Source organism: Trachemys scripta, chromosome 12 (genome assembly GCF_013100865.1).
Source record: "Trachemys scripta elegans isolate TJP31775 chromosome 12, CAS_Tse_1.0, whole genome shotgun sequence".
Taxonomy (NCBI): domain Eukaryota; kingdom Metazoa; phylum Chordata; order Testudines; family Emydidae; genus Trachemys; species Trachemys scripta.
Window position 1 is genome coordinate 9,768,670 of NC_048309.1, and position 27,984 is coordinate 9,796,653.

Sequence of the window (27,984 nt, forward strand, 5' to 3'; positions counted from 1 at the left end):
TCTTCCACACCCTCAGATAATTTATGCATGTATCAAGATTCCATTTCACCAGCATGCATCTGCCCCAGCAAAGAGCTCAGCATGTCCCTGGAACAATGCAGCTAGAAAGTTACTCAGCATGCTCTGGGTGGGAACCTTGTGGGCACTTCCATCTATTTCCTTTGCTCTGCCAAAGCAAACCACCCCAGGTACTGAGCCACTGCTAGGACTTTGCTCCTCTAACCATACAGGGGAAACTTTTGGGGCCCACCTCCAGATTCTGCACACCTGCTTTTGCAACAGGCCTGCACCCACAGAAGTGAACAGATGCCCATTTTGAATGTACAAAGACAGGCTTTGCCCACACAAAATGGGTGTGAGCCAGCATCTGTGGGTGGAAGACGAGCCAGCTACATACAGAAGAGCTGCCGCACAAATTCAGGACTAGCTGGAAACGTCATTCGCTGTCCTAATAATCAAAAACCTAGCATTTACCAGAACTTGTGCTTGCTTTGTGAACTGAACTCCGAGCAGAGCTACTGTAAATATCATCAAGATGGTGGCTTTTCATCCATTTCTAAACCCTACACGGGCTTCAAACACCCTGGATTTTAAAACATCATCCTAGTTCTAGAGTACTCCAATCTCTAGCTCTCTGAGGGGTGAGCGCAGATATCTGCAGACCTCAAGAATGAGATAGGGCCCAAACAATTGGTGACCTGGTTTCCTCCGACATTCCAATTTGTGGGCTGCACTAGCCCTACCTAGCCCCTTCACCCAGAAGATGAAGCTACAATATTCAGTGCTGGCAACAATGACAGGCTGGCAATAGTGACAAGTCTTTCTGAATCTCATAGGGGCCGGGGGGAAAAGGAGCCACTACCGCTGGCTGATAGAAATGACAGTCTTTGTCAGATTAGTTTGAGAGAGAGTCTGAAAAGAAACACAGCCAAAAGGAAACATTAAAGGAAAGCACTGAGCCCTTGATCAGAAAGGGGAGTCCCACTGACTGCAGGCGGCTAGGGATGCTTGATGCCTAGGACCTGACCAGACTGGACCTGCACTTCAGTCTCTTCAGCTCAGAAACAGCTGGAGTAACAGGAGCTCTCTGCTGACATCTAAGAGCCTGTCAAGCCAGGCAGAGAACCCAAAGGAGAGAGACCCAGCATAAAGTTTATAATACAAATCCAAACCACTGCCCAGCTCTGTTTATAGTGTATCACTCAGCCACACGTACAACTCTGGGGACCTTCCCTGTAGGAGAGAGCCACCAAAGGTCAGCAGATGTTTGTGCTTGGGTTGAGTCTCTTCCAAACCCGTTTGGGAAGGTCCCCACCATTCCATTGTTCCTATGAGAGTGGCTGTGACTGAAATCATTTCTGGCAGATTTCATCCAGAGCGGCGAACTTTGGTCCCAGGGTGTCCAAGAAATCCTTGGGCAGTTCATCGTCGAAAATGAACACGGACCTGAAGGAGCCGCCTCTCTCTAGTTTTCCCTCCTCGGCATATGTGTGAGGTTGGTAAGTGATCATGTTCTCCTCCAGGTTGCTGAGGTGATAGAGCCTCTGAGTAAGGGAAAGAGAATAAGAAAACAAAATTTCCCTGGAGACTCAACTCTCACATCCTTTTGGAAGCCCAGTGAGATTCATCGTAAGCAGCAGGTTAGCAAGAGTCCCAGGGTGATACTGTGAGAAATACTAGTCACTCCCACCCAACCAGCCAGCCCCTTTAAGACCCATCAGCTACGCCAAAGAGCGCCCGGGGAGCAGCGCTGCAATACAATAGCACAGGGAAGCTGTCAGAAGAAATACAAAAAGCATGAAAAATTACAAGTTCCCCAGCCAACACAGCATGGAAAGAGCAAGGAACCTGGCTTTACCCATGCACCTGCAATGGGAAGCACTGCAGCGCTGTAGCGAGGCGGTGGGATACCCCACAGCCCCGCTGAGGGCCGAACCACCCCTAATACCAACGTGGGCGGAGCCACCGGGTCCGGCACCTGCCCCTCAGAGGTCACGGCACCGACCCGGGAGTATAAAAGCCCGCCTGCAGAGCTCAGTGGAGCCCAGGCCAGCGGAGAGAGCAGACGTCTGTGGCCGAGCTCCCGCTTGGGAGACAGCTGCAGGCCACGACCGGCCTGCTGTCTTACCACGCCTGCCGAGCCTACCTCTCGCCCGGTACCCTGAGGAGGACTGGCCAAGCCTGCCCCTTTCCTGCTACCCCGAGGAGCAGCCGAGCCTGCCCTTTGCTGCCTACCCAGAGGAACCGATGCTGGTGGAGAGCACCGAGGACACTAGGACGGCCCAGGTACCATACGAGGGGAAGTGTGGAAGTAGCCCGGGGGCAGCCGACCCCAGTCTGGCTGTTGCACTGCCAGAGCCGATGTCAGTGTGTTGCAGCCAGGATCCCCACTGACAGCAGCGAGTCTCTGCAGCTGCTAGGGCCCCGGGCTGGGACGCAGTGGAGTGGGAGGGCCTGCTTCCCGACTCCCCCTTTTTCCCCTGGCTTAGAGAGGCTAGGACCTGTGGAACACTGACCCAGCCCCTGCCTAAAGGCCTGGGTTTCTGACTGACTATTTGTTTGCTGCCCCGCCCTGACCTAGGGCCTGGGCTGCTACAAACCCTCACCCAGCCCCTGCTTAATGGCCTGGGTTTCTGCCTAACTATTTGATTGCTGCCCAGCCCTGACCTAGGGCCTGGGCTGCCATAGACATTGCCTCAGCCTCTGCTTAAGGGCCTGGGTTTCCGAGCTACTGACTCAGCCCCTGCTTGAGGGCCGGAGCTCCAGACTGCGTGATTACTGCCCTGCCCTGATTGAGGGTTCGGGGCTCTTTTCGGACCTATTGGGTCAGCCCCTGCTTACGGGCCTGAGTCCCCTAACCGTGTGTCTGCTGTCCCCGACTGCCGCCGGACCAGAACTGTCGGCGGACCAGAGCGAGGCGGTGGGATACCCCACAGCCCTGCTGAGGGCCGAACCCCGGCCGAGACTACTACACGCGCCCATTTCCTGTTCAGAAAGGAAAAGGTGCATATGTGACGGACACACAAATGTCCAGGTAACTTGAGGTGACCAGAATGGCACAGCAAGGAGTGCTGGAGACACGAAATCTTCAGCAAAGGCTCAAAGATCGTTGTAAGTGACCCCTCCTCACACTCCCCCAGCTTGTGAGCCTTGCTCTCAGCCAGGGGTTCGGATTCTGCTGCAAGTTAATGCCCGTTTTACGCACCCTAGCCCCTTTTCCCATTCCTGGAAGGTGTGTTTCTCCTATGAGCATCTGCAGCCAAACTGGAAAGTTCCCAGGGCATCCCATGTTCCACAGCCAGGACCCACTGACAATACTGAGGAGTTCAAAACCAGCCATTCCCTACCTGATTCAACATTTCACCCACTGTTTCTACAGTCGCAGGGAGGGGTCTTCTGTGGAGTGTCTCCATGCGTCTAGAATACTGGACCCCCTGAAAGAGAGACATAGCATTGGACCTCAGCAAGGCCAGAGCCCCTCCATCAAGATTTTACAAGTGTCATTCTGGTCTGAACAAATTCCTCAGCACTCACTAGATGTTATAGCTATTTCTCCTGTGCGTGTGTAACCCACACACTGGGTGTGGTGTTCTCTCCCATCTGGTGGCACCAAGACCACTTAGACAGAGAGGTAAAAATGAGTCTGCTCTACAGCCTTAGCTAACAGCCAGTTGGCTTTTAGCTCGTGGTAAAGGCTCATGTACTAAGCTCCAGAGGTCCCCGGTTCGATCCTGCCCACAGACAACTGGGGTCTGTCAACATTACATGTGTCTTGTCTATTTAGATTGCAAGCTCATCTGGGCAGGGACCATCTGCTACTCTGTGTTTGTACAGCGCCTAGCACGATGGGCCCCAGTCTTGGTTGGGCCTTTGGGATGACCATCATAAACATGGTGAATCATAATAATTCACTGCATTCAATTTAGTTAAAGACACCAAAGGGAGGACCTGATCCTGCCAATATTTACTCCCGCAAGTAGTCCTTACTCACAAAGGCCTAGTGTTTTAAGTGAGGCTTACCGACTCAGGGTTATGCTATGAAAATAAAGGTGTTAGGCTTTGCATTTTTTTCTAACCTGTCCCCAGACAGAGATAGTTTGTGGAGCCCATTACTGAGCATAACACAGTGAAAGGCATTCTACTTACGTGGGAACTGTGGTTGTCACCTAGAAGTCTGGACTGGACCATTGTACTGGCACCCTTTAAAAAATAAAAACAGGGAACTGTTGCATGATTCCAGGAAAGTTATTAGGGGTTAATAAAACCCACCACAGTTAACCTCTCATCCCTTTCCCCCATCATTCCTCCCCCCACCCTACCCCCCCCACAAAATACTCTATGCTAGTTTGTAGAGTTTACTTACACATCGACCTTGGTCATAGTGTCCTCGACTGGATGTAAGGGAGGGAGATGGTGCCATTCCATTTACATACTACAATAGCAAACAACAATCTCACATCACTAAAATACCTGGCTGGATAGTTAAGAATCTTATCAGGGGAAATAGTTTTATTCTGACTGGAGACTAAGCTTGAGAAATGTCAGCCTCAGAAAATGATACGTGACTAAGCACAGTGCTTAGAATGGCAGTGCGATTTCAGGGTTATTATTTTCAAATAGGGCTGTCTTAAGTTATTCTTTTCACTGTGGTTCAGGTCATAGGCAGTGTGTTAGGCACATCTGTGACGTTGGCAGACCAGGTGCCAGCTCATGCCAAAGCCCCAGGTCAATTCACTTGTGTATTAGTATTGATCAAAGTAATTGTTAAATGTATAAGAATGTATTTGGTGTTTAAGCATCATGAAAATGGGATGTTACATGCATTTTTTTACTTATCTGTATCCTGTTATAATGTAATAGCAAACATTTACATTATAAATAACCCTTCAAAGAAGCCTTGTGAAATGCTAATGAAGGACTTCAACAGAAAAGTGCTAATTTCAAATCTAGTGGCCATAATATGTGATGACCGGAGGTCAATGACTCAAAATTCATTCTTCACTCACTGTCAGAGGAAGAGCCCAAATGGATAGAGACACTGTCAACTTGTTTTCTGTCAGGAGAAGCTATAAAAGATGGATTCAAGGAAAGATCCTTGATCTCTGGACTGTCTGGACTCTTACAGGGAAGTGTACCAGATACAAAGCAGAGGTCCCCAGAGACAATCTGGGTGGCAGCTTGTCTGGGTGGCAAAATAGGCTGGAGAATCTACGGGGACTGTCTGTGACTCCATGGTAAGACTGATATAGCAATCCAGGAGTTCACATTTGTTACTGATTTGGTGAAATCTAAATATAGCCCATACTACCAGCCTGGGGTGTCTGCCCTGTTTTCCAACAGTCTGCCCTGAGGTAGGCTCTCACAGTTGTGAGCCACTCCAGACCTTAGGGTGTTAAAAAGGGACCACTCCATTTACAAGAATATATAAACAAACAAGTGGTTACCTCAGACATTTGTTTTCCTTTTCTAATTTGTGCATATGTAGAGAATTGGCTTTCATAATCCAAAACATCAGGCATAACCTGCAGAGGGCAGAGATGAAGACGTGCATTCATTAAATGTACAGAACAAAGGACTATTAATCCTTATTGGCTCCTAACCAATATTTTGCAACCCCTGCCCTTCGTCATCTGTTATTTCCCTGTTCTCACTAAACAGCCAGGTATCACATGGCAAGTAGAGATGGAGGAGCCACTCAAATCTTTCCTCAGCAAAGCACCATGTCTGCCTTGTTAATACATTCCAACGGGATGAGGTGTCCAAGAAGAAGAGTACCCAGAAAACCATTGGAATGGCAGAGGGTGCATCAGAGTTAGTCCCCATTACCTGGATAACCCAATACCATACAGCAGGTCATTTTCCTTCCACATTCTGCTGAGAAAGGGAGCAGTGTTCTGCTCAACACCAAATGACAGGAGACATAAGACCGGATGGTTGATAATCTGGGCAGACAAGTATCGAGTTGGCAGGATGCTCACAATAGGAAAGTGGATAGATATATGCTCAATTACCCACCTGAGACAAAATGTTTCCACTCTCTTCATTGTATTTGATTAAAGTCTGGTTGCCTTCTTCAAAAGGGAAATTGACTTGTCTTTTCCTGTTTTCAGATCCATAGTAACACCACAGCAGAAGACAGCCTGCCACTGAAACAGGAAAAGAATGACCAGAACTGCTACTGACACCTCACAGCCTTTCAAAGCAGCCCCGCTGGCACCTCACTGAACTCTATGAATGTATAGATCAGATTTCAGATCATTCATTAATTTGTTTCAGACATAGGAAACATCAGACTGGACTAGACCAGGGGTCCAGCTAGCACAACATCCTGTCACTGACAATGGCCAGCTCCAGATGTTTCAAAGGAAGGTGCAAGAAATCCCACAACAGGCAATTGTGGAGTAACCTTCCTCTATGGGAAATTTCTATCTAATCAACTCTCCAACACCACCTACTATGAAGAACTCAAAGAAGACCCCACACCACAGGAATTTAAGGATATCATCAAATCCTTCCCCCAAACAACTCCAAGAGAAACTCTACAAACTCATCCCTCAAGAACCCACCACTGGGACCTTCTACATGGTTCCCAAGATACACAAACAAGGGAACCCAGGCAGACACATCATATCAGCAACAGTACTCTCAGTGAAGGAATATTGGGACTCCTAGAAACCATCTTCAAACCGGTCACCACACAAAAAAACTTCCTCCAGGACACAACCAACCCACAAACTCCAGAACATCAACAATTTCCCTTGGGACGCCATCTTTGCCATCATGGATGTCACTTCCTTATACACCAATATCCCCCACAATGACAGCATCGCTGCCTGCCTCAAATATTTACAAGACACTGGACAACACTGAGATCTCCACCCTGAACACATCGCCAAATTCATCCATTTCATCCTGACCCATAACAACTTTATATTCAACAACAAACATTTTGTTGAAACCATCGGAACAGCCATGGGTACTAGCATGGCTCCCCGATATGCCATCCACTTCATGGTCCACTTGAAGAATTTCTGGACAAATGCACCAGAAAACCACTGATAAACCTAAGATAAGTCTATAATATTTTCATCCTCTGGATAGATGACCTAAACTCCCTCATAGATTTTCACCACAACTTCAACAGCCACCATCTGTCCATTAAATTCTGTTTGGAAAACTCCCACACTAGCATCAACTTCCTGGACACCAGAGTCAGTTTCAACAATGGAACCCTACAGATAACTATGTACAAGAAACCCCAGATCACCACACTTACCTCCACAAATCTAGCAACCACCTCAAACACACCAAGAAAGTTATCTACAGCCAGGCACTCTGATAGCACAGAATATGCTCTAAGGAGAAAGTCCAGGATATACACCTTAGCGCACTGAAAACTGCCTTCAAACAAGAACACTCCACCAGAGAAGTGGATCACATCATGGAACCAGCCTGGAGTGAACCTGCTTCAATACAGAAATAAAACACCCTCTGACCTCACACCCCTCCCTGTCACCTACCACCCCTTACTGGAACCCATAAGAAGCATCATCAAATAAATACAACCCATGCTCAGTGGGAATCCATCCTGAAAGAAATCTTTTCTGAATGCCCTATGCTGGCCTTCAAAACAATCCCCTAGGCTCCCTCTCCAAGCTCATCAGAAGGAAGCTCCCCATAGACTAGGACACATCAACTCACAGCTGCACCAGACCCCACCAAAACAACAGATGCAAAACCTGCAGACATATCTCCACTGCTGCAATGATCAACCCCTACTTCCATTGCTATCATAATATGTCGTATACCTCATTCAGTGCACTAACATGCCCAATAATAACTATGTGAGTGAAACCAACAATCACTACCATCTCGAATGAACTCACACAGGAAAATAAGATAACACCCTATCACCTGTGGGTGAACACTTTTCACAAAGTGATCACGCTATATCTGACCTCTCCGTCCTCATCCTCAAAGGAAACCTGCACAACACCATCAAAAGACAAGCCTGGGAGCTTAAATTCATTACTTTGCTTGACACTAAAAATCATGGATTAAATAGAGACACTGGATTTATGGTTTATTAAAACAATCTATAACCCACCAATAAAACCTACCCCAATCCCAGATTCCCCCTTTTCCTTTCCCCCGGTGATGGGAGGTCCCTTGAAATCTGTGTTAACTTTGGCTACACCATCTGCTCCACCTTGTATTTAGCTATGACACTCAGTATGTTTCCTAGACCTCACGAAGAGTTGTGTGTAAGCTCGAAAGTTCGGCTCTTTCACCAACAGAAGTTGGCCCAACAAGAGATATTACCTCATCCATGTTGTTTCTACAATATCCTGGGACCGACAGGGCTACAACAACCCTGCATATCTATTCCCAATCAGTTAGGCTAATGCCAAAAGTTTTATCCTTATACATTTTAACTTCATCCAGGAATCTTCTCACTATCCTTATAGGTGCCTACATTCTACTCAAACTTTCTATCTTCCTACAGAACTCTTCTTGACCTCAATTATATCGTTCCAAGGAACGTGTGACTAATGTTGGCATGTGGCCATGAGTTCCAAAGGTTAACTACATGCTGTAAAAGAGAGAATTCCCTTTTATCCATTTCAAGTGTCCTGCCTTTCCATTTCGTTGGATGTCCCCTCATACTAATACGAGAAAGGGTCAGCAGGAGCGTGGCATACATTTCACGCTCCACCTTATCTCAACTCCTCTCTAAAATACGCTGCCCTGAGCTCTTCACTCTCTCCTCAGATGGAAGACTTTCCAGGACTGTTCATTTCCACTGCTCATCTCTGAACCCTGTTTTCATTATACTTTTGAGACAGACACACACTGTTCCAGATTAAAGTGTCCCAGCTCACCGTGTGATGCCATTGTAGAACTGACAGTGTTACTTTCTAACCCACTCTTCATACAGCCTAATGTTGTTTGCTTTTTCGATCATGACTGCACGCTGAGGACAGGTTTCCATTGAGTTCTCCACAATAAAGCCCAGGTCCTTCTCCTGAGATGCTACAGCTAATTTAGAGTCTCTCCCCTCCCCTCAATGTGGATGAGTCATTTAAATAATCCCTTCCAAGGTCCATTACCCTTCATTTGTCAGCACTGGATATCATCTGCCATTGTGCTGCACATCATAGCATTTCTGCCAAATAATTTAACAGACTGTTCTCTTGGTTGCCGGAGATGAAAAGACAGCAGTGGTCATTACATGAACACAGCTATGGTTCCCATTGCAAGACAAAGGTGGCTCCAGAATGTAATAAGGCTTCAGATCTGCTTAGACCACTGAATGGTGGTGACACAAAAGAGCAGATATTTAGTTCCACCTTTACAGCATTCAGACATATTAAGAGAGTCAAATGGCCATTTTACTGCCACTTGTTCCTTCTAAAGGCAGGTACTATATGCCACATATTAATAGGTTGCAGCTCCCATGAGATCTTATAGCCAGGTGATGAGTAAGTGAGGGGTAAATTTTAGGAGGTATCTTACCTAGAGATAACAGGAGGACTGCCAAAATCACAGCAATGGCGCCACCTCCAAGACTCAATGGCATGGAGTTCAGTTCTTCGCATACGTGTCCGTCTGGGCAATGGCAGAGTCTCACAGACAGATTCTGCTTCATAGAGAATAATCCCTGCCTGTCCAGAATTAGGAGAGGCACCAAATACTTGCCACGTGGGAGGTTTCTCAACATTAAAAGTTCAACTGAGTCACCTAAAAGAAGAAAGGCAAGAACTCCTGAGCCTCATGTAAAAAGCAATAAACAGCCAGAAAGCACAGTGTTGATGGAGGAGTGGCTTTTTTTTCCCCGTTTTGAGCCCTTCTGAGTTATACAAACTGAGTGGGGGAATTGATTGGAAGCACAAAGGGACAGAATGTCAGTGAGGATAGGTTCACAATTTGGTGTTTAATTTGCACACGCCGCTACCCAGACAGTGTGCGCAAAGTGGATAACTGCATGTGCCAGTGTTTTAGTGCCTGCCTGTACCTGATAACTGTATCCAGTAAAATAGGAGATCTACCACTTTCCAATACGTGTAATGCCTTCAGTTCCATAGTCACTGTGGCGATGATCCCAACAGAAAACCGTTTCTTGCCATATGTGAGATTTTTAGAGGCCTCAAAGCAGAAGGCTGAATGGTGCAAAATCCTATTGAGCCTATAATCATGGGCAATTGTATTAAAAGACATCTAAGCGGATTCTGACCTCCAGAGTTACTCCAGTGTAACTCTGGAGTGGCTCACTGAAGTGAGAGTGGACTTACTCTGAATCTACTCCGAAGTAGGAGTGCAGAACTTAAAACATTGAAGTGATAATAAATAACAGATGGTAAACATGACTATGCCTGTGTGAAACAGTGACAGGATGACAAAGCGAGCAGGGGTTTCACAGGGTGTGTGGGAGGAAGAACTTACCAAAACTCTTTCCCAATCTCCAGTTTTGCTTTATACTTTCTGAGTCATCAGCGAGTTTAAATGTAAATGGACTGGCATACGGATCTGAGTCATTATCCTCTGCCTTTATGATGAGAGGAGTCAGTCTTGCTTTGTCACAAACTTCTAAGAAACGTGTGACTAATGTTGGCATGTGGTCATTGATGTCAGACAGGTAAAGCAGAATGGTGCCAGTGCCCGTCTGCGGTGGGACCCCTAGGTGGAGAAAACAGAGGTTGGCCAAGATATTGGCAAGAGGCAACAGTCTGACATGATTCCTCTGCCCAATTCATTCCCTATTAGTCCCTGTCTACGTTAATACATTAGCAAGATGTAAGGACATTAGGATTTTCTGCACTGATCCTCCATTCAGATTCATAGTCAATCGTTTCATAGTGTGTCTTTTACCTGAGAATATGCTTTATTAGTAATAATCAATTAGCCAGTAATAATCAATTAACCCTTGATACTACTGTCAATTAGATACATATCATCATCCCCTCTTCCAAATGGGTTAGCTGAGGGTATGTCTACACTACCTGCCGCATCGGCCGGCAGCGATCGATCCAGTGGGGATTGATTTATCGTGTCTAGTCTAGACACGATAAATCGACCCTCGAGCCCTCTCCTGTAAACTCCTGTACTCCAGAGCTGCTAGAAGCGCAAGCGGAATCGACGGGGAGCGACAGCAGTCGACTCACCGCGGTGAAGACACCACGGTAAGTCGATCTAAGTACATCGACTTCAGCTACGTTATTCACGTAGCTGAAGTTGCATAACTTAGATCAATCCCCCCCCCCCCCAGTGTAGACCAGGGCTGAGATACCAAGGAGTTAGATGCATTTCCAAAGGGTACACAGCAAGGTCACAGTCAGGACTACAACATAGTCCTCCCTCTCATTCCCCCAGTCTCCTGCCCCAATTATGAGATCACAGAAGGAAGTACAAAAGGAAGGTGGATGGTCCAGTACTTAGGACACGAGAGTTCAATTCTCTGCTCTGCCATAGATTTCTTGTGTGAGCTTGGGCAAGTCAGTCCATCTCTGTGCATCAGTTCCCATCAGTACATGAGGGATTGTAGCACTGCTCTACCCCTGTAATCCATCATCTGTACTGCAGCTAATTAGTCTCTGGGTAAAATCAGAGGTGTCAATTGAGACCTGCAATGCCCCACCTCTCCCCCTATAAGTTCCCAACACAGCTGCAATCATCTGAGGTGATGCGCTGACAGCACCCTTGTCTGCTAAGTGAGGCCAGTAGCAGACCATTCTCACTGAGGGAGGCCTCATGCTCAGGGCCGGCTCTGGCTTTTTTGCCGCCCCAGGCAAAAAAGCTTCCCGCCGCCCCCGGCCCCCCGGCGGGGAGTGCGGCGAGCCCGGTCGGGGTCCCACTCTCCCCAACCGGCCGGAACGCCGCCCCCCCTCCAGGTGCCGCCCCAAGCACCTGCTTGGTCAGCTGGTGCCTGGAGCCGGCCCTGCTCACGCTCCCTTGGTCCTCTAGAGCTCATATCTGGTGAACTTTAGGGCACAATACAAGTCTGGCCTGTTTTCCAAGGTGCTCACTTGAGGCACTGATTAGGAGACAGAGTGGAGCGGATTTTAGAGCGGGAAGGGTTTAAGCAGGAGGCTGTTGGGAAATTTGTTTTCTTTGAATGTTTATTTGCCATATTGTGATGATGGTTGTGCCTTTATCCTTCACATGTGTGCCTGGAGAATTTGACAGGTGTCACTGAAAATCTGATCCTCTGAACAAATATGCAAATGAGCAGCATTCTGGATACAAAACAAGCAGGGAGTCCTGAAAAGAAAGACTTAGACATATCAGCAAGTGAAGACCTTATTCACTGTGCAATGGACTCGAGTATCCCCACTCTTCCTCGACAGAGACTATTTTTCCAGTAACAGAAGCTGTTATTCCTCTCTACAGTGATGCTAATGCTCACAGCACATACTCAGAAATGGTCTCATTTGCTACCATCTGAACAGAAACTTACCATCATCGATGGCATGAACAATGATGGGGTAAACACTGTCATTCACATAGGGGGATTCCCAATCAAGTTCTTTCATGGCAGTAATAACGCCAGAGTTCTCATCAACAGTCACCCACCCCGCTGGATCATGAAATACTGTGTATCTGAACAAAACAAGACAAAAAACCCAAAGCCACACAATTATTTAAAATGTCTTAGGCACTCAAATACAAGTTCCGTTACATCTCCTGGTATCTTTTTAAGCCTCAGATATTTCCACTCTGGGACTTCACTTTGTTTAGTGTTTCTTGTTGATGAAAAGTGATGAGGTGGCTTCACTAGGGACTGAATTTTCTTTATCAGCCAAAACATTTGCAGTGTAGCTAGCAGCAATGCAAGGTTTCCCACACAGTGCTGATATGCCTCTCCCAGAGCCTGGAGGAATCACTGTTAAGGGTGAGATGATAATTTAGTTTCCATTCCAGTTCAGGAAGGAGGAAGTCAATGGGAGTTCTGACCAAGCAAGCACTGTATGATTGGAATCATTATTTTTACTATTCCAAAAGCAAAACTAGGTATTTTCTGTCTAAGACTGGAGGGTTGGCTGTATCCAGTCAGTCTAGTGCTCCAACATACAGTTTAGAACAGTTGCACTAAGTTAAAAAGCTCTTTCCTTTATGTTCCTTAACAATTTCCCCAGCTCAGGGTTTATAGTGTCTCCACTTACTTTATATTATTTGGCACCACATCTGGATCTACAGCAGAATATTTTCCAAGCCTCGTCCCAGGCTTCACGCCTTCTTCTTTTTGAAGAACAAGTGTAGGAGGGTGAAATTCAGGAGCATCATTTGTGTCTAGGACTTTCACAGCCACGGATGCACTCATGGGGGCTACAGGAGGGCTCCTCAGTTTCCCTTTATGACATGAAGATAAAGGTTCTTCATTTTCAACAGAAATGACAAGTCTCTTCTCTGAGTCACCTTCATAGTCCAGAGGCTGCAAACCCCAAAGAGAAGCTTTCATTAGAAATTATGGCTTTTCCTGTGGAAAGATCATCTCTCTATAAGTGAGAGCAGTAACTGATCCCAAATTACAAGCAGCTCCATTAATATTACAATCAATCGGTCCATGCTACAAAATGCCATATTGTATCAAATCTATGGCTTCAGTAACATTACCTTAATAACCCTTAAAATGCCCTCATTTGTTTCAGGATTGGTCTCAACGATGAACTGTTCCTTTTCATTGCCTTTCACTATTTTGTACTTTGCTCTCCAAGCAGGTGTATTTGGAGAATCTTGATCTTCCACCTGGAGCCTTAACACGCCTGGTCCTACTTTGCCTTCTTCAATTTGCAACTGATACTGAAAAAAAAAAAGGGGGGGGGATGGTCTCATCAATGTCTAACCAGGAATCATCACATTGAACTAGTCCATCAATCCAGGTTCCCATCACACTTCCAAGCCCTGAAGATCCACTTCACAGAGGCCCTGTTCCTCTGCACTAGCTTTAGGGTCCTTACTCCCTGGTTGTGCAGCTCCAGTATAGACGCACAACTAGGCCCTCTCCTACAGCTTCCTCCAGGACCTTGTTCCCCAGGATGGCAGAGGCTCTGTGGATATGGCCTGAGGTTGAATAATCTCTGAAGATCTGGGTGGGGACATAAATCTGCACAGTGCAAATATCTCCCTAATAATAGTTACTTCCATCAGATTCTGTATCTTCTGCTGGTAATTTTATTTTTTTGTTTAACGCTCAATGATGCCTCCCTTACTCACACAAAGTAGCAGTTTACTCTGCGAGCTGACTTATTGATATCAATTAAACTACTCATGAAACAAGGTCCTACTCAACGTGACTAAGGGTGGTGGAATCTAGCACCTGTATCCTGGAGCTTATCTAAAGCACCATCCATCGCCAGAGATCATGGAAGCTGATACCATATGGAGTGAACAAATCAAGATGGCTACAAAGGACCATAGAACTTAACTAGCATGTTTTATCCCCACAAAGCCCAAACTTCACCCAGAAACCTGCTGGAACAGGTGCATTTTTGCTCTAGCTTTAATTTCCAGCCGTGTTATCCCTTTCTCTGCTAGACTGAAGAGTCCATTATTATATAAGTGTTACCTCAGATAGATACTTATAGAATGTAATCAAATCAACCCTTAACTTTCTCTTTGATAAGCCAAATAGATAGACTCAAGGAGCTCAATCACTAAAGGCCGGTTTTCTAAGCTTTTAATCCTTGTCATGGCTCTTCTCTGAACCCACTCCAATCTATCAACATCCTTTTTGAACTGTGGGCACCAGAACTGGATACAGTATTCCAGCAGCAGTCACACATTGCCAAATATAGCGGTAAAATAATTGAGATTCCCCTGTTTATGCATCCCAGGATGGCATTAGCTTTTTTGGCCACAGTGTCACACTAGGAGCTCATGTTCATCTGAGTATCCATCACAACCCCCAAATCTTAGTGCTGTTTTGTTAATAACTCACATCCATATATACTTTAGCTTGATCTTGCAAGGTGCCAAGCACTCTTAATTTGCCATTGAGCTTACACGGCACCTGGCAGGATTGAAATTTCTTCCTCTTGGGATGATTCAGTAAAGTACCTGCACTTATTCCTTACATTTTCCTTGGTAAATTCAGGCGGGTGGTTGTTTGTATCTTCAACGGCAATGTTAACTGTTGCAGTAGATGACATTTGTGGGGTACCATCGTCTCTGGCTTTGATCAGAAGTTTGAAAGAGCTGGCAATCTGAAAAACAAGTTAATTAACTTCCAAAATATAGGTTAGGAAAAAGTGTCTGGTCGCTGCTACAAAACTGATCCTTTAAACTATTTATACTTGTGAATCTCTCCCTACTTCAGAGATTCCTAGATGAACCTAAATTTACACATGGCAAGTACACCTCTACCTCGATATAACGCTGTCCTCGGGAGCCAAAAAATCTTATCGCGTTATAGGTGAAACCGTGTTATATCCAACATGCTTTAATCCGCCGGAGTGCGCAGCCCCGCCCCCCTGGACCACTGCTTTACCACATTATATCCAAATTCGTGTTATAGCGGGTTGCATTAGATATATTATGTACTTCACCTGATGATCCAAGCATCCTGAAATCACTATAAAACCCTCGGTAGGATGGATGTTAAATCTGGGCTCTTTCAGATTGGGTGTCTGTGTAGTAAGGGAATAGGTCACCCGAGAATTAGCTGTGTCTTTTTCATCTTTGTCAAAAGCTGTCAAGTTGAAAACTGGCTTATCTAGGATGAAGAATTGAAGCATTTGTTACACGAGCTCACTACTGACATGAACAGTCAAACAAACAGAATGCAAACAGAAATCTCAGGATGTGCTTGGGCCTAATGACCTTTATCCCTCTCTACTTCTTCTCCCCTCATTACTCCAGGCCTTCTGCATGTCCACTAGACTCCTCTATGCCTCCACATATTCTCTCCACATTTGGACTGAGGTTTGCCACTTATGTTTCTCTTCCTCTGCAGCTCCTGCCTCCTCTCCTGCCGTTATAATTACTCTAGCTCACTTAGGGACACACATTTGTAAGAGAGATATATACTATAAAGATATTTATTGCATTTCTGTATTTCTTTACTAAACATTCACTGGTTTCTAACCCAGCAGTGCCACCAGTCAACCTCACACTATGTGTTCACAACACTGTTTTTTCCGAGCACACCCAGTCCAGTTTTTTGTTTATCGTCTGGTTCATTAGTGAAACTGGAAAAGGTTCAGAGATGGCTTCCATGCAAGGAAAAACTAAAAATATTAGGGCTGCTTAGCTTTGAAAAGAGATGACTAAGGGAGGATGATAGAGATCTATACAATGTAGAAGGAGTGAATAGAGAAGTGTTATTTATCCTTTCAAACAACACAAAAACCAGGGGTCATCTGATGAAGTGAACAGGCAGCAGATTTAATGCAAACAAGAGGAAGTACTTCTTCAAATAATGCACAACTAACCAGTGGAACTCATTGCCATGGGATGTTCTGATAGCCAAGAGTATAACATGGTTCAAAAAGAACTGCATAAGTTCATGGAGGGTAGGTCTGTCGATGGCTATTTGGCAAGATGGTCAGGGATGCAACCCCATGCTCAGGACTGCCTTAAATTTCTGACTAACCAAAGCCAAGAACGAAAGACAGGATGGATCACTCCATAATTATTCTGTTCTCTTCATTGCCCCTGAAGCTCTGGTACAGGCCACTATCAGAGACAGGATACCAGGCAAGATAGACCATGATCTGACCCAGTATGGCATCTTTTATGTTCTTATCTGGAAGGATGAAAGGGTCCAATCCTGCAACATGCTCAGCACCTCCTGTAAGGAGTAGGGCCCTATCAGCTTCCAAGTCCAACCACTAAACAACTGGTTCACATGCCTGCCAGGAACACTGAAAGCTCTACTGCTGAAAATGACTTTGTTTCATATGGAGATAAGGGATACTAGAATTATGTACAAAGGCCCTAAACCTGTTCCCACTAAAAATCAATGTGAATTTTGCCATTGACATCAACAGTGTATGACCCGGGGATTGTTATTTCCAGGTTGGAGCTGGCCCTGTCTACTTCCCATCCCTTTAATTTCTCTACAATTTTGTGCAAGTTTTGACTGATAAAAAGGTACCAGACCCAAGGACGCTGGAAGTTTTGCTAAAGATATTTGGTGTTTATGTATAACATGCTGCCACTGTGTATTTAAAGTTGATGTAGACAATAACTTTGGCATTACAGCTTCTCACATGCACACTAAGACACTTCATGCAGGGCTTTCATTATGAACCTTCTGTGGTCTAGGAAAATACTTGACTTTAAGCCTCAAGCTTTGCAAAATCATTTAAACTACATGATAAAAATGACTCCCCAAACTGCATTCCCTTTTTTGCTGCATTCTTTACAAGAAACTGATTTCAGACCAATTCTTCCTTTAGTTAAGACTTCAATCGATTGCCATACTGCAATCAGAGGTGAAAGTAGCAAAGGAATTACTATAGGGCCCAAGCCTGAAAACAACAGCATGTATCATGGTACTGAAGGCAATGGGGCTACTTGTGACAGTCTGTAAGCACCTGTTATCAGATACTTACAGAATTGTGACCTGTCTGTACATTACTTATGACTTCAACAGAAATGGAAAATTGTTCCTTCACTCCCTAAACCCATGTATATTTGAATAAAAACTACAGGGGAGGGGAAAAAACCCACAAGCCACTAGAAATCGCTTCTTTAGATAGCACTTACCTGTATCATGGTTTTCTTTTATAGCAATGTTAAATTCCTCCTTGGGAAACTTGGGTGCATTATCATTAATGTCTTTAATCTTAATAATGAAAAATAAAGATTTGTCCACTTTCTTCCCAGTCACTGTATCTGCAACATCGAAACGTATCTGAGTAATGGATATTGATACAGAAACAAAAGTTAGCTATCAGAATTGCACAGGAAATCTCTTTCAGCTATTTCAGTTTACACATATTTGGCTATTTTTTTTATTTTTTTTTTTTTTTTTTTGCTTTGCATCACTAACAATAAGTTGCTTCACTTGGCAAAGTTAGTATAACTCAAAACAATTACCCTCTGCATTTAAAAACTAAACATGGTAAAGTTCTAGACTTTCTGTAAAAATAAATACATAGATAAAATGGAAATGCAGCTGCGCAAAATAACCCAGCAATGGGAGAATCTAACACATCATGTAAATTCCGGACACCATTGCTGCACCTGCCTTCTGGTCCACCTGATGTAGTTTGTGGACCAGGCTTGGCAGGCTTCTTTCTGGCCCATTCAACTATGCACCAGCTTGGCCTGGTTTCCTCTCCACACTGTGCTTGTGGGGCAGCACTCCGGACAATAACTCATGTGGTGGAAGAGGGCTCAACTCTACATCGGGAGGGTGGTTCACAATGCCTAGCCTCCCTGAATAAAAAGGCCAACCTTTGGTTATGGTACCTAAATATTGAGCTCTGACATCTGCCTACAAGAGGAGAAGAAAATTTCTGATGACCAATATCAATACTTCCTTTTATACATCAGCAAAAATTTGCTTCCAGAAATAGTAACGATGCAATAGCACTGTATTATAGGCCAATAGTTTATGGTTTTACAACTCATACTTTTCTACTAGAACTGCAATTTATCATGAGGTGTACAACAAGAACCTTCCTTAGAACTGCTTATGCTGCTTCATAGCAATAACACTGTAGCTATGCAAGGAGTAAAATTCTGGGTTTGCAGAACTTCAAGCATGGCACAAAGGTTAGACAATGACATTGATCAATGTTTAGATAATTTAAGCAATTTTATGGAGATCATTGGCCATGCAGATATGCATTGACATATTTATGATAACTCTTACGATATTTATTATCATAAGAGTTAAGCAAGAAAGTAACAAACAAATACAGACTTGAATTTACTACTGGATTTTCTCCTTCACATGAAACATTTAGCAGTAGGAGAGTAATTTAGAGTTGCCATATGCTTAACTGTTCTTCTAAACTCTATTTACCTTAAAATAGGGGGTGTTCTCTCGGTCAATGGTACGATGTACGTACACATGTCCATTGGCATTGTCTTCTATAGAAAACAACCCAAACTCTGGAGATTCATTTACACCAGGTCCACTGATTAAATATTTTACGGACATACTATATGACACGTTGTTGAACAGCTACAAAAGAAATGGAGCATTAGTGAAAAGCTAACTGTATCATAAGGATTAAGTTTCAGCACCAGGATTTAAAGGTTTTAAAGACACACTGACAAAAATTCAGGACAACATATTCATCTGGTACATTTCTGTAGTCATGGTTATATGAATCCACACTCTGGGAGAATAAATACAATAGGATGTTTCTAGCTACTATGTTAATTGAAATTGTGATGCCAATTTTTGATAAGAAGCCATTTTTACCAGAAGTGGGAGATCTTCATAGTAGTTATGGAGCCTTTGTAATTAAGAGTTTGATCCAAATCCTATTGAAATTAATAGAAAGCCAGTTGGATTGGACCATAATGTATTAAGAGCAAGGACAAACTCATAAATTAAAGAGCAACAAATCCCCAGGCCCAGTTAACTTGGACCCAAGTGTTCTGAAGGAACTGAAGAACAAAGCTGTTACCAAAAATCTATAATCACCCATCAAAATCAGCAACTGTACAAGCTGATACTGAGGACAGCAAAAAGTTATGCTTATCTTTAAGATATGATCACTCGGAGAACCTGAGAATTACAGACTAGTGAACCTTACTTCATTATCAAGCAATCTTGTTGAAACTACAATTAAAAATAGATGAATACTATAAAAAAATGCCTAGATGAACATAATATGACAGGGACAAGCCAGCACTGCTTCTGTAAAGGAATATCAAACTTCCCTATCACCGTTCTTTTAGTGTGTCCAAAAAAACAACAACCAGTAGATAAAGGAGAACCAGTTGGACTTTCAAAAAGTCTTTGACAAAATCCCTTCAAGAGGCTATTAAGGAGACTAAGTAGCCATAGAAGGAGAGGCAATGTACTGTCATGAAAAGACCAAAAGATCAATCAAATAAGGAACAAAGACTTTAGTTTTCTATTGGACTTTCTCCTCCATATAAACTCTAATGTACCTAATGCTAACTCATAGGAAGAAACAACTCCTATGGACACTTCTTCCTGAGTTGTCCATGGGTTTCTTTGCTTCCTCTGAAGTGGCTGGGGCTGATCAATGTCAGGGAAGGAATACTGGTCTAGATGGACCAGTGGTCCAACCTGCTATGGCAGTTCTTATGTTTCTATCTTATGTGGTGTTTAAGGAAGGTACCAGTCTCTCAAATGAGGACCAATCATGCTCCACAGTGGAAGAGTGGCAGCCTCTCCACCCCATTACATTGGAGGCCCCAATCTGCGATGGAAAGTATTCTATAGAGGAAAGTAGGAATATCCTTGCCAAGAGCTTTTGTTTTACCTCTCCAACAAGTTTGGGGAATGGTCCTTTGTCCTCCTCTTCAAGTTCAAAGGTGTTTAAAATCCAACTCCTTTTTGTACGCTGTAGAGGACGAAGATTGTCTGACTGATAAAGATCCAGCCCCTGTTGGTATAAGAATGAATTCCGGTCACAAAAGTGGGAGATGACTCTCCCAATAGATTGTGAATTGCAGATTTTGCTTTTATGATTCAACTATTTTATAAATGAAAGAAGTCTGAGTATAAACCTAATATTTTAAAATCATTAAAGTTTTCAACAGAACTGGGATTACAACTTGGAATTTCCTGATTCTCAGCCCTATGTCGGGTACAATAGACAAGAGGGAAGAAAGTGATTGATCAAGTGTTGTACCTGTCTGCTCTCTAATACTTCCTCTAATAGGGAGTGAACTTTTCCCCAAGCATACATACTAACAGGCTCAGCCATAAGAACAAATTTGGCACTTAGATACAAAGGGGGCAGGTACCTGATGGAAATACTTTTGCAAATAGGCCACTCTTCCCTTTGACTTCTCAAGCATAAAGCGTTCATCAAAGAGTGGGACCTGGCCTTTTAATAATGCAACTAATTCTTCCCTGCCTTTTCACATCATGGTGATTTCTTGCAAGCCAAGACTAGCATTGCAAATCCTAAACATTTACATATCACTCTACTCCCAATTTTAAATACATTATGTATTAAGTAAATTAGTAGATTAACAAACCTTGCTGCTTGTCTTGTGGATGGTCTTTATTAGACTGACACTGTCCTTTTCAGAAGAGGTGTTGCTGGCAGCAGTAACCTTATAAAACAAAATAGCTTTAATTAGGGGGATGGCTAATTATAAGATGTCTGTGAGACTTATGTAATATTGTACTTACCCAACAGAAAGTACATTGCCTTTTCAGACAGAAAAAGGAACCAAAAGACATCTGACTCTAAGAAGAGTTCTGATCAAGTATTTCCCAAATTGTGAAGTATAAAACAGTTTGATTTATAGTGGATTGGGTTTCTTTATCTCTCCAGTGTGACGTTGTGCAGTCTATATGGTTTTATAAAAACTTGATAATAAGTCAATATAATGTAACTGAGATAGTTTTAGAGAAAATACGGTAATAAGTGAATGTAACGTAACTGGGATATGCTTCATGCAAAAGGTCTCTTGTAAGGTATCATTACAAAGCTTATAATCTACTGAGTATGATCATCTGATTTGTATAAATGTACCACTCTTGTATCTAAAACTAGAAATATAAAATGTAACTATGAGGGCCTATTGTAATTGTGTAAAGTGTGGACCATTAATGATGGTTTGGAATCTTGATGACTCCCATTGTCTGCAGATGGCTGTATTTACCTGTGAGTCTTCCTGTATATGTGTGTGCTGGTAAGTGAGTAATGAAGTCTTGCAGTGACATGTGATCATGTCACATGAACTGGAATCCATCTTTAACCTGGTGCTTTTCCAGTGAGGGGGGTGGAAACCCAGAGGAACAAAGGGTTCCTGCCTTATGCAAAAGATATATAAAGGGGGGAAGAGAACAGAGGAGGAGGAGCCATCATGAAGAATCCCCTAGCTACCACCTGAGCTGCAACAAGAGCTGTACCAGGGGAAAGAATTGTGCCCAGGCCTGGAAGGTGTCCAGTCTGAGAAAAAAAACTTACTGAAGCATCTCTGAGGGTGAGATTATCTGTATTTGGTTTGATTAGGCATAGATTTGCGCATTTTATTTTATTTTGTTTGGTGACTTACTTTGTTCTGTCTGTTACTACTTTGAACCACTTAAATCCTACTGTCTGTATTTAATAAAATCACTTTTTATTTAGTAATTTACTCAGAGTATGTATTAATACCTGGGGGAGCTAACAACTGTGCATATCTCTCTATCAGGGTTATAGAGGGCGAACAATTTATGAGTTTGCCCTGCATAAGCTTTATGCAGGGTAAAACGGATTTATCTGGGTTTAGACCCCATTGGGAGTTGAGCATCTGAGTGCTAAAGACAAGCACACTTCTGTGAGCTGGTTTCAGGTAAACCTGCAGCTTTGGGACAGGAGATTCAGACCCTGGATCTGTGTCTGGAGCCAGACGGGAGTGTCTGGCTCAGCAAGACAGGGTGCTGGAGTCCTGAGCTGGCAGGGAAAACAGGAGCAGGGGTAGTCTTTGCACATCTGGTGGCAGCTCCCAAGGGGGTTTCTGTGATCCAACCCGTCACAGTAAAACAGAGTTTGATTTATAGTGGATTGGGTTTCTTTATCTCTCCAGAACTTACTAAGAGTTGCTAGTATCATAAATTTGTTTATCTTCTTGTAATAGTGTTGCTTCACACCTGACTCCATAAATTTGTTGGGGGGTTTTCAAATTCAAACAAATTCTAGGAAATACTAATATTCTGATATGCAGTCCTACAACATGCCAGTACTTACCCTAAAAGGATAATTGCCGTGTGTCAGCATGCTGTCTTGTAAGTTCAGACAGAGACAGAGGGAAGATGGAAACCCAACATCAGCCCCCACCCACCACCTCTCTCTCAAACACACACACACACACACGTGCACAAATGTCCTCTGCAGCAGGAGTGTTCCACAGTAATGGTTTGCTTTGTGTCCCGGAGCAGATAAGCATGTGGGCTGTCAGAAATGGAAAGGGGATAGCCGCATGCCTGCAGCCAAGTTCAAAACAATGACCAGAGTGGCCACTTGACTTCAGGGGATTATGGGATGTTTCCAGAGGCCAATCACAGTGCAGTAATGCAACACATCGTCCACACTGACACCCTGGCACTCCAGCCGGGGAATAGCAAGCTCTATGCTTCTCGTGGAGGTGGATTACCAGGAGCACTCCAGCTGCAGAGTCCAGGCACTGTAAGTGCCTTGCCAGTGTGGACACCTCAGGAGTTATGGCGCCCAGGGCCGATTTAATGCGCTCTAACTTGCAAGTGTAGCCAAGCCCTAATTGACTCAGGTCTTTAATTTCTGCCTTTCCATCTCTGTAACCCCCCCACCTTCAGACTTATTGTATCTGCTCCTTTTGAGAGAAGACTTAGAAATTATGCTCTGTTTGCTGAATATGTCTGTATTATTATTCCTCACTACCACCCACTCCAGACACACTCGCAGAGTCGTGTGGCATTTAATAGATTTCACACCACAGATTTGCCAAACATTTTCTGATACGCTGTGAGAAGCACTTCCAGATCCCATCCTCAGCAGGAGCCATCTTTAACAATCAGTTGGCTCCGCCAGGGCTGTGCCCTGTTATTTGGCAGAGCTCTGCATTTTTTAAACATTCAGGTAACACAGCTATTCACTCTCTTCTCACAAATCTTAAAAAAAAAAGGGGTGGGGGCGGAGGGGGAAGAGAACCTTTCCCCCTCTATGCATCCGAAGAAGTGGGCTGTAGTCCACGAAAGCTTATGCTCTAATAAATTTGTTAGTCTCTAAGGTGCCACAAGTACTCCTGTTCTTTCCCCCTCTAGAGACTCAAGCCCAGATCCTTCATGGCTATACAACAGCAGGGCTTCCTTGACTTCAAAGATGAGGATTTGACCCTTAAATATTGTTACGCAAAATGCTCTTCTGGAAAATCTATTACAATGCAAATAGACATTCACTCGCAATTTTAAAGGGACAGCCACACGGGAGGAGCTGACCGAGCTGGGTACTGGCTTCTGCAAGCGGCAGCCCAACTTACTGCTGCTTTCACTGCTGTGGTTCCTGGCCTGGTCGCTGGCCATGGCCCTGCTGGTCTCGCTCATTGTCGCTAGAACCCTGCAGCTCCACAGATATCTGCTTTATATCCATGGATATCTGCATCCAAGGATATCAATTTTGTATCCGCGCAGGGCTCTAGTTGCATTGAGATCTAACCCACAGATTCAGTCTGGGTTACCCTTGGCAGCTCTATCTTCTCCCTGCAGAGCTGGACTGGATCTAACTGGTGCTCAAACTGTTCGCCAGTTTTGTACCCCAACAGAACGCAATATGGATTGGCTAGGAGCTTCTAACTATGGGGGGTATGTGTACATCCAGGAATGTCTGCCCTAATTAAGGGGGGGGAGAGAGAGAGAGAGAGAGGTATGTGTACATGCAGGAAGGTCTGCCCTTAATGAAGCCTTCTACACCAGCATCAAAACAGTTACCAAACAGTTTTTAACTTCCTGCATTCACTCTAGTGTGATGAAATAGCAATTACTACTTTGCAGTCACTCAAGGCTCTATATTGCCACCTTGTCTGGGAATGTTTCCATATCAACTCAGAGCAAGTAGAAACAGCAGCTGTAATTACACCATGAAATTAGAAAATAAATGGGGGTTAAACCGACACTACCAATGAAATTAAGGCTAACACTAGTGTTACAGAACATCATGTCACTGATGCATCCCCTGAATCCCTGCCCAGGAAGAGTGTAAAAATAACTGCAGGTTGTGAATTATTTGACCCACCATATTTGAAGGTCCTGAACCCATGAGCAGATACCTGAACTACTTTTAAATTGAGAAACTTCACTGAAGACATTTTTAAACACCAGAAAAGACTAGACTAGACCACTGGTCCATCTAATCAGATGTCCTAACTCTGACAATGCTAGATGCTTTAGAAGGAGATATAAAACAACACACCTAGCTAACTTATTTCAGTTGTTTTTTCACCAATTTACAAATTTTTGTATCATGACCGCTGGAAACATTTGCAAGAATAAAATCCTATGAAATCACAAACTCTTAACTTGCACAGGATCAGCTAATAATAAGAACTCCAAGCACAAAACCATAAATATGTATAGAAGTATTAGCATCGATGCTCTACAAAAAGGGAACGGACTTCATTATTATTTTTAGACAGGTGTATATTTTATACTAGTCTGTATATTAACCAAATACTATAAGAATGAAATTATAGTATTTATATCAGTACATTATTATAACAGCACTATAGGCAGTGCATGTATACATGTGAAAATTATAAAAAATATAGGTTGTCTGTCTAATTGGTACAGGTATATATAAAAATATATATTTACAGTAGTTAAGTATAAATTATTAAATTGTACAACCACAAAATAAGAGCAAGTCTTTGTAAACCAGATCTTTTTATTTTATATTCTTTTCTATTAATGCTAGTAGTTCATAAATGAACAGGTGTGAAATATGCATGTATTTACTAAATGATAATCAATTGATTTTGCATTCTGTGGGTTCTCCTATATGCACTTGTGTTTAAATAAGGCCCTGATTCTGCAGAGCCTTTCACAAATGCTTAACTTGAAGCATGTCACTACAGTAGAACCTCAGAGTTATGAACACCTCGGGAATGGAGGTAATTCGTAATTCTGAAATGTTCATCACTCTGAACAAAATGTTATGGTTGTTCTTTCAAAAGTTTACAACTGAATATTGACTTAATACAGCCTTGAAACTTTACTATGCAGAAGAAAATGTTGTTTTTAACCATCTTAATTTTAATGAAACAAGCACAGAAACAGTTTCCTTACCTTGTCAAATCTTTTTTTAAATTTTCCCTTTTTTTTTTAGTCATTTACATTTAACATGGTACTAGACTGTATTTGCTTTTTTTTTTTTTTTTTTTTTCTGCTGCTGCCTGATTGTGAAGCGTGTAGTTGAACGGGTCAGTTCGTAACTCTCAGGTTCTACTGTAGTTCCACTCATCTTAATGGGACTATTCATATGCTTTAAAGTAATTCTTTGTAGAACTGGGGACTGAGATTGGTACCAACACTTTTTATGTATTATTTCCATCGCTTTACCTTGTAGCAATATCTTCAACTTGTTTGGTTATTTTTTCCACAAAGGAACCTATTTCATAGAATCATAGACCTGGAAGGAACCTCAAGAGGTCATCTAATCCAGTCCCCTGCACTCAAGGCAGGACTAAGTATTATCTAGACCATCCCTGACAGGTGTTTGTCCAACCTGCTCTTAAAAATCCCCAATGATGGAGATTCCACAACCTCCCTAGGCAATTTATTGCAGTGCTTAACCACCCTGACAGTTACGAAGTTTTTCCTCATGTCCAACCTAAACCGCCCTTGCTGCAATTTAAGCCCATTGCTTCTTGTCCTATCCTCAGAGGTTAAGAAGAACAATTTTTCTCTCTCCTCTTTGTAACCACCTTTTGTGTACCTGAAAATTGTTATGTCCCCTGTCAGTCTTCTCTTCTCCAGACTAAACAAACCCAATTTTCACAATCTTCCCCCATAGGTCATGTTTTCTATACCATTAATCATTTTTGTTGCTCTTCTGTGGACTTTCTCCAATCTGTCCACATCTTTCCTGAAATATGTCGCCCAGCTGAGGCCTAATCAGCACGGAGTAGAGCGGAAGAATTACTTCTCATATCTTGCTTACAACACTCCTGCTAATACATCCCAGAATTATGTTTGCTTTTTTTGCAAAAGCGTTACACTGTTGACTCATATTTAGCTTGTGATCCACTATGACCCACAAATCCCTTTCTGCAGTACTCCTTCCTACGCAGTCATTTCCCATTTTGTAGGTGTGCAACTGATTGTTCCTTCCTAAATGGAGTACTTTACAGTTGTCCTTATTGAACTTCATTGTATTTACTTCAGACCATTTCTCCAGTTGGTCCAGATCATTTTGAATTTTAATCCTATCCTCGAAAGCACTTGCAACCCCTCCCAGCTTGGTATCATCCGCAAACTTTATTAGTGTACTCTCTATGCCATTATCTAAATCATTGATTAATTGATTTGTAGGCTTGGAAGGATTAGATTTTTGTTGGTAAACGTTGATTTCACCGAACATACACAAGCTGACAAATTTCCATCCATGATCATTTCAATTTACAGCTAGACAATGTAAGAACAATTCTGCTTCAAAATGTACTAGAATTTGATTTAAGGATATTTACTTTGTATATTATGCTGTTGGGTTTTAATGGTTATAAAGCCTTAACTTTTTACATCTCATCTACTGTCATTAAATAATTAGTGTCCGGCCCCTCCATAACTTCCAACTCTGGAAATGTAAATTGATTAAAAATCAGACTGCTTAAAAATGAAATTAAAAAAAAAAATCAAATTCGGCCAAGCCTACCTCTTTGAGATCAGCGCCTCTATGAAGAACGTAGGTTAACAGGCAAACTATTTCAAGGGCAAAGATTTTTATTTCCAAAAGCGTCCCCCCTATACCCGGCGCTACCAGAGTGGGGCAGTTGAATGCGGTGGGGTGTCGCTGGTGGCACCGAATTACTCATGCACAGGTGCGGGGGCAGCCGAGGCAGACTCCGTGCATCCTTTCTCTGGAGCTACCCCAGCGCCTGCACCCGCCGCCTCTTCCACCGCACGGTGCCCGAGCTCCCCCTGCCCAGCCAGCGCGGGGCGCGCTGTCCCCCACGGACACCCCGGCACCTACCGCCAGGAGCAGCAGCGCAGCCAGGCACCCCATGGCCAGCGGAGGAGGCGGTGACCGGAGCGCGAGCGCGCCTGAGCCGCGGCACCGCAGCCTCCCCGCTTATAAAGCGGGCTGGAGGAGCGGCCTGGGCGGCCAGGTGCCGCCCCCTCCCTCCCCCGCAGGGACCGGCGCT

At 43.6% G+C, this 27,984-nt stretch overlaps 1 protein-coding gene across 1 annotated transcript; it reads right to left on the reverse strand.

Annotated features, from left to right (window-relative positions):
* CDH26 (cadherin 26) lies at positions 1-27,984 on the reverse strand. The gene is given in 19 exon segments (XM_034787916.1): positions 1-1,360; positions 1,362-1,544; positions 3,348-3,434; positions 4,147-4,200; positions 4,364-4,432; positions 5,445-5,522; positions 6,016-6,146; positions 9,517-9,741; positions 10,444-10,677; positions 12,455-12,597; positions 13,161-13,429; positions 13,612-13,797; positions 15,072-15,200; positions 15,543-15,709; positions 17,707-17,854; positions 18,974-19,135; positions 20,415-20,537; positions 21,139-21,216; positions 27,813-27,984. Coding segments are annotated over 19 exon segments (2,661 nt in total). The 5' UTR covers positions 27,846-27,984; the 3' UTR covers positions 1-1,198.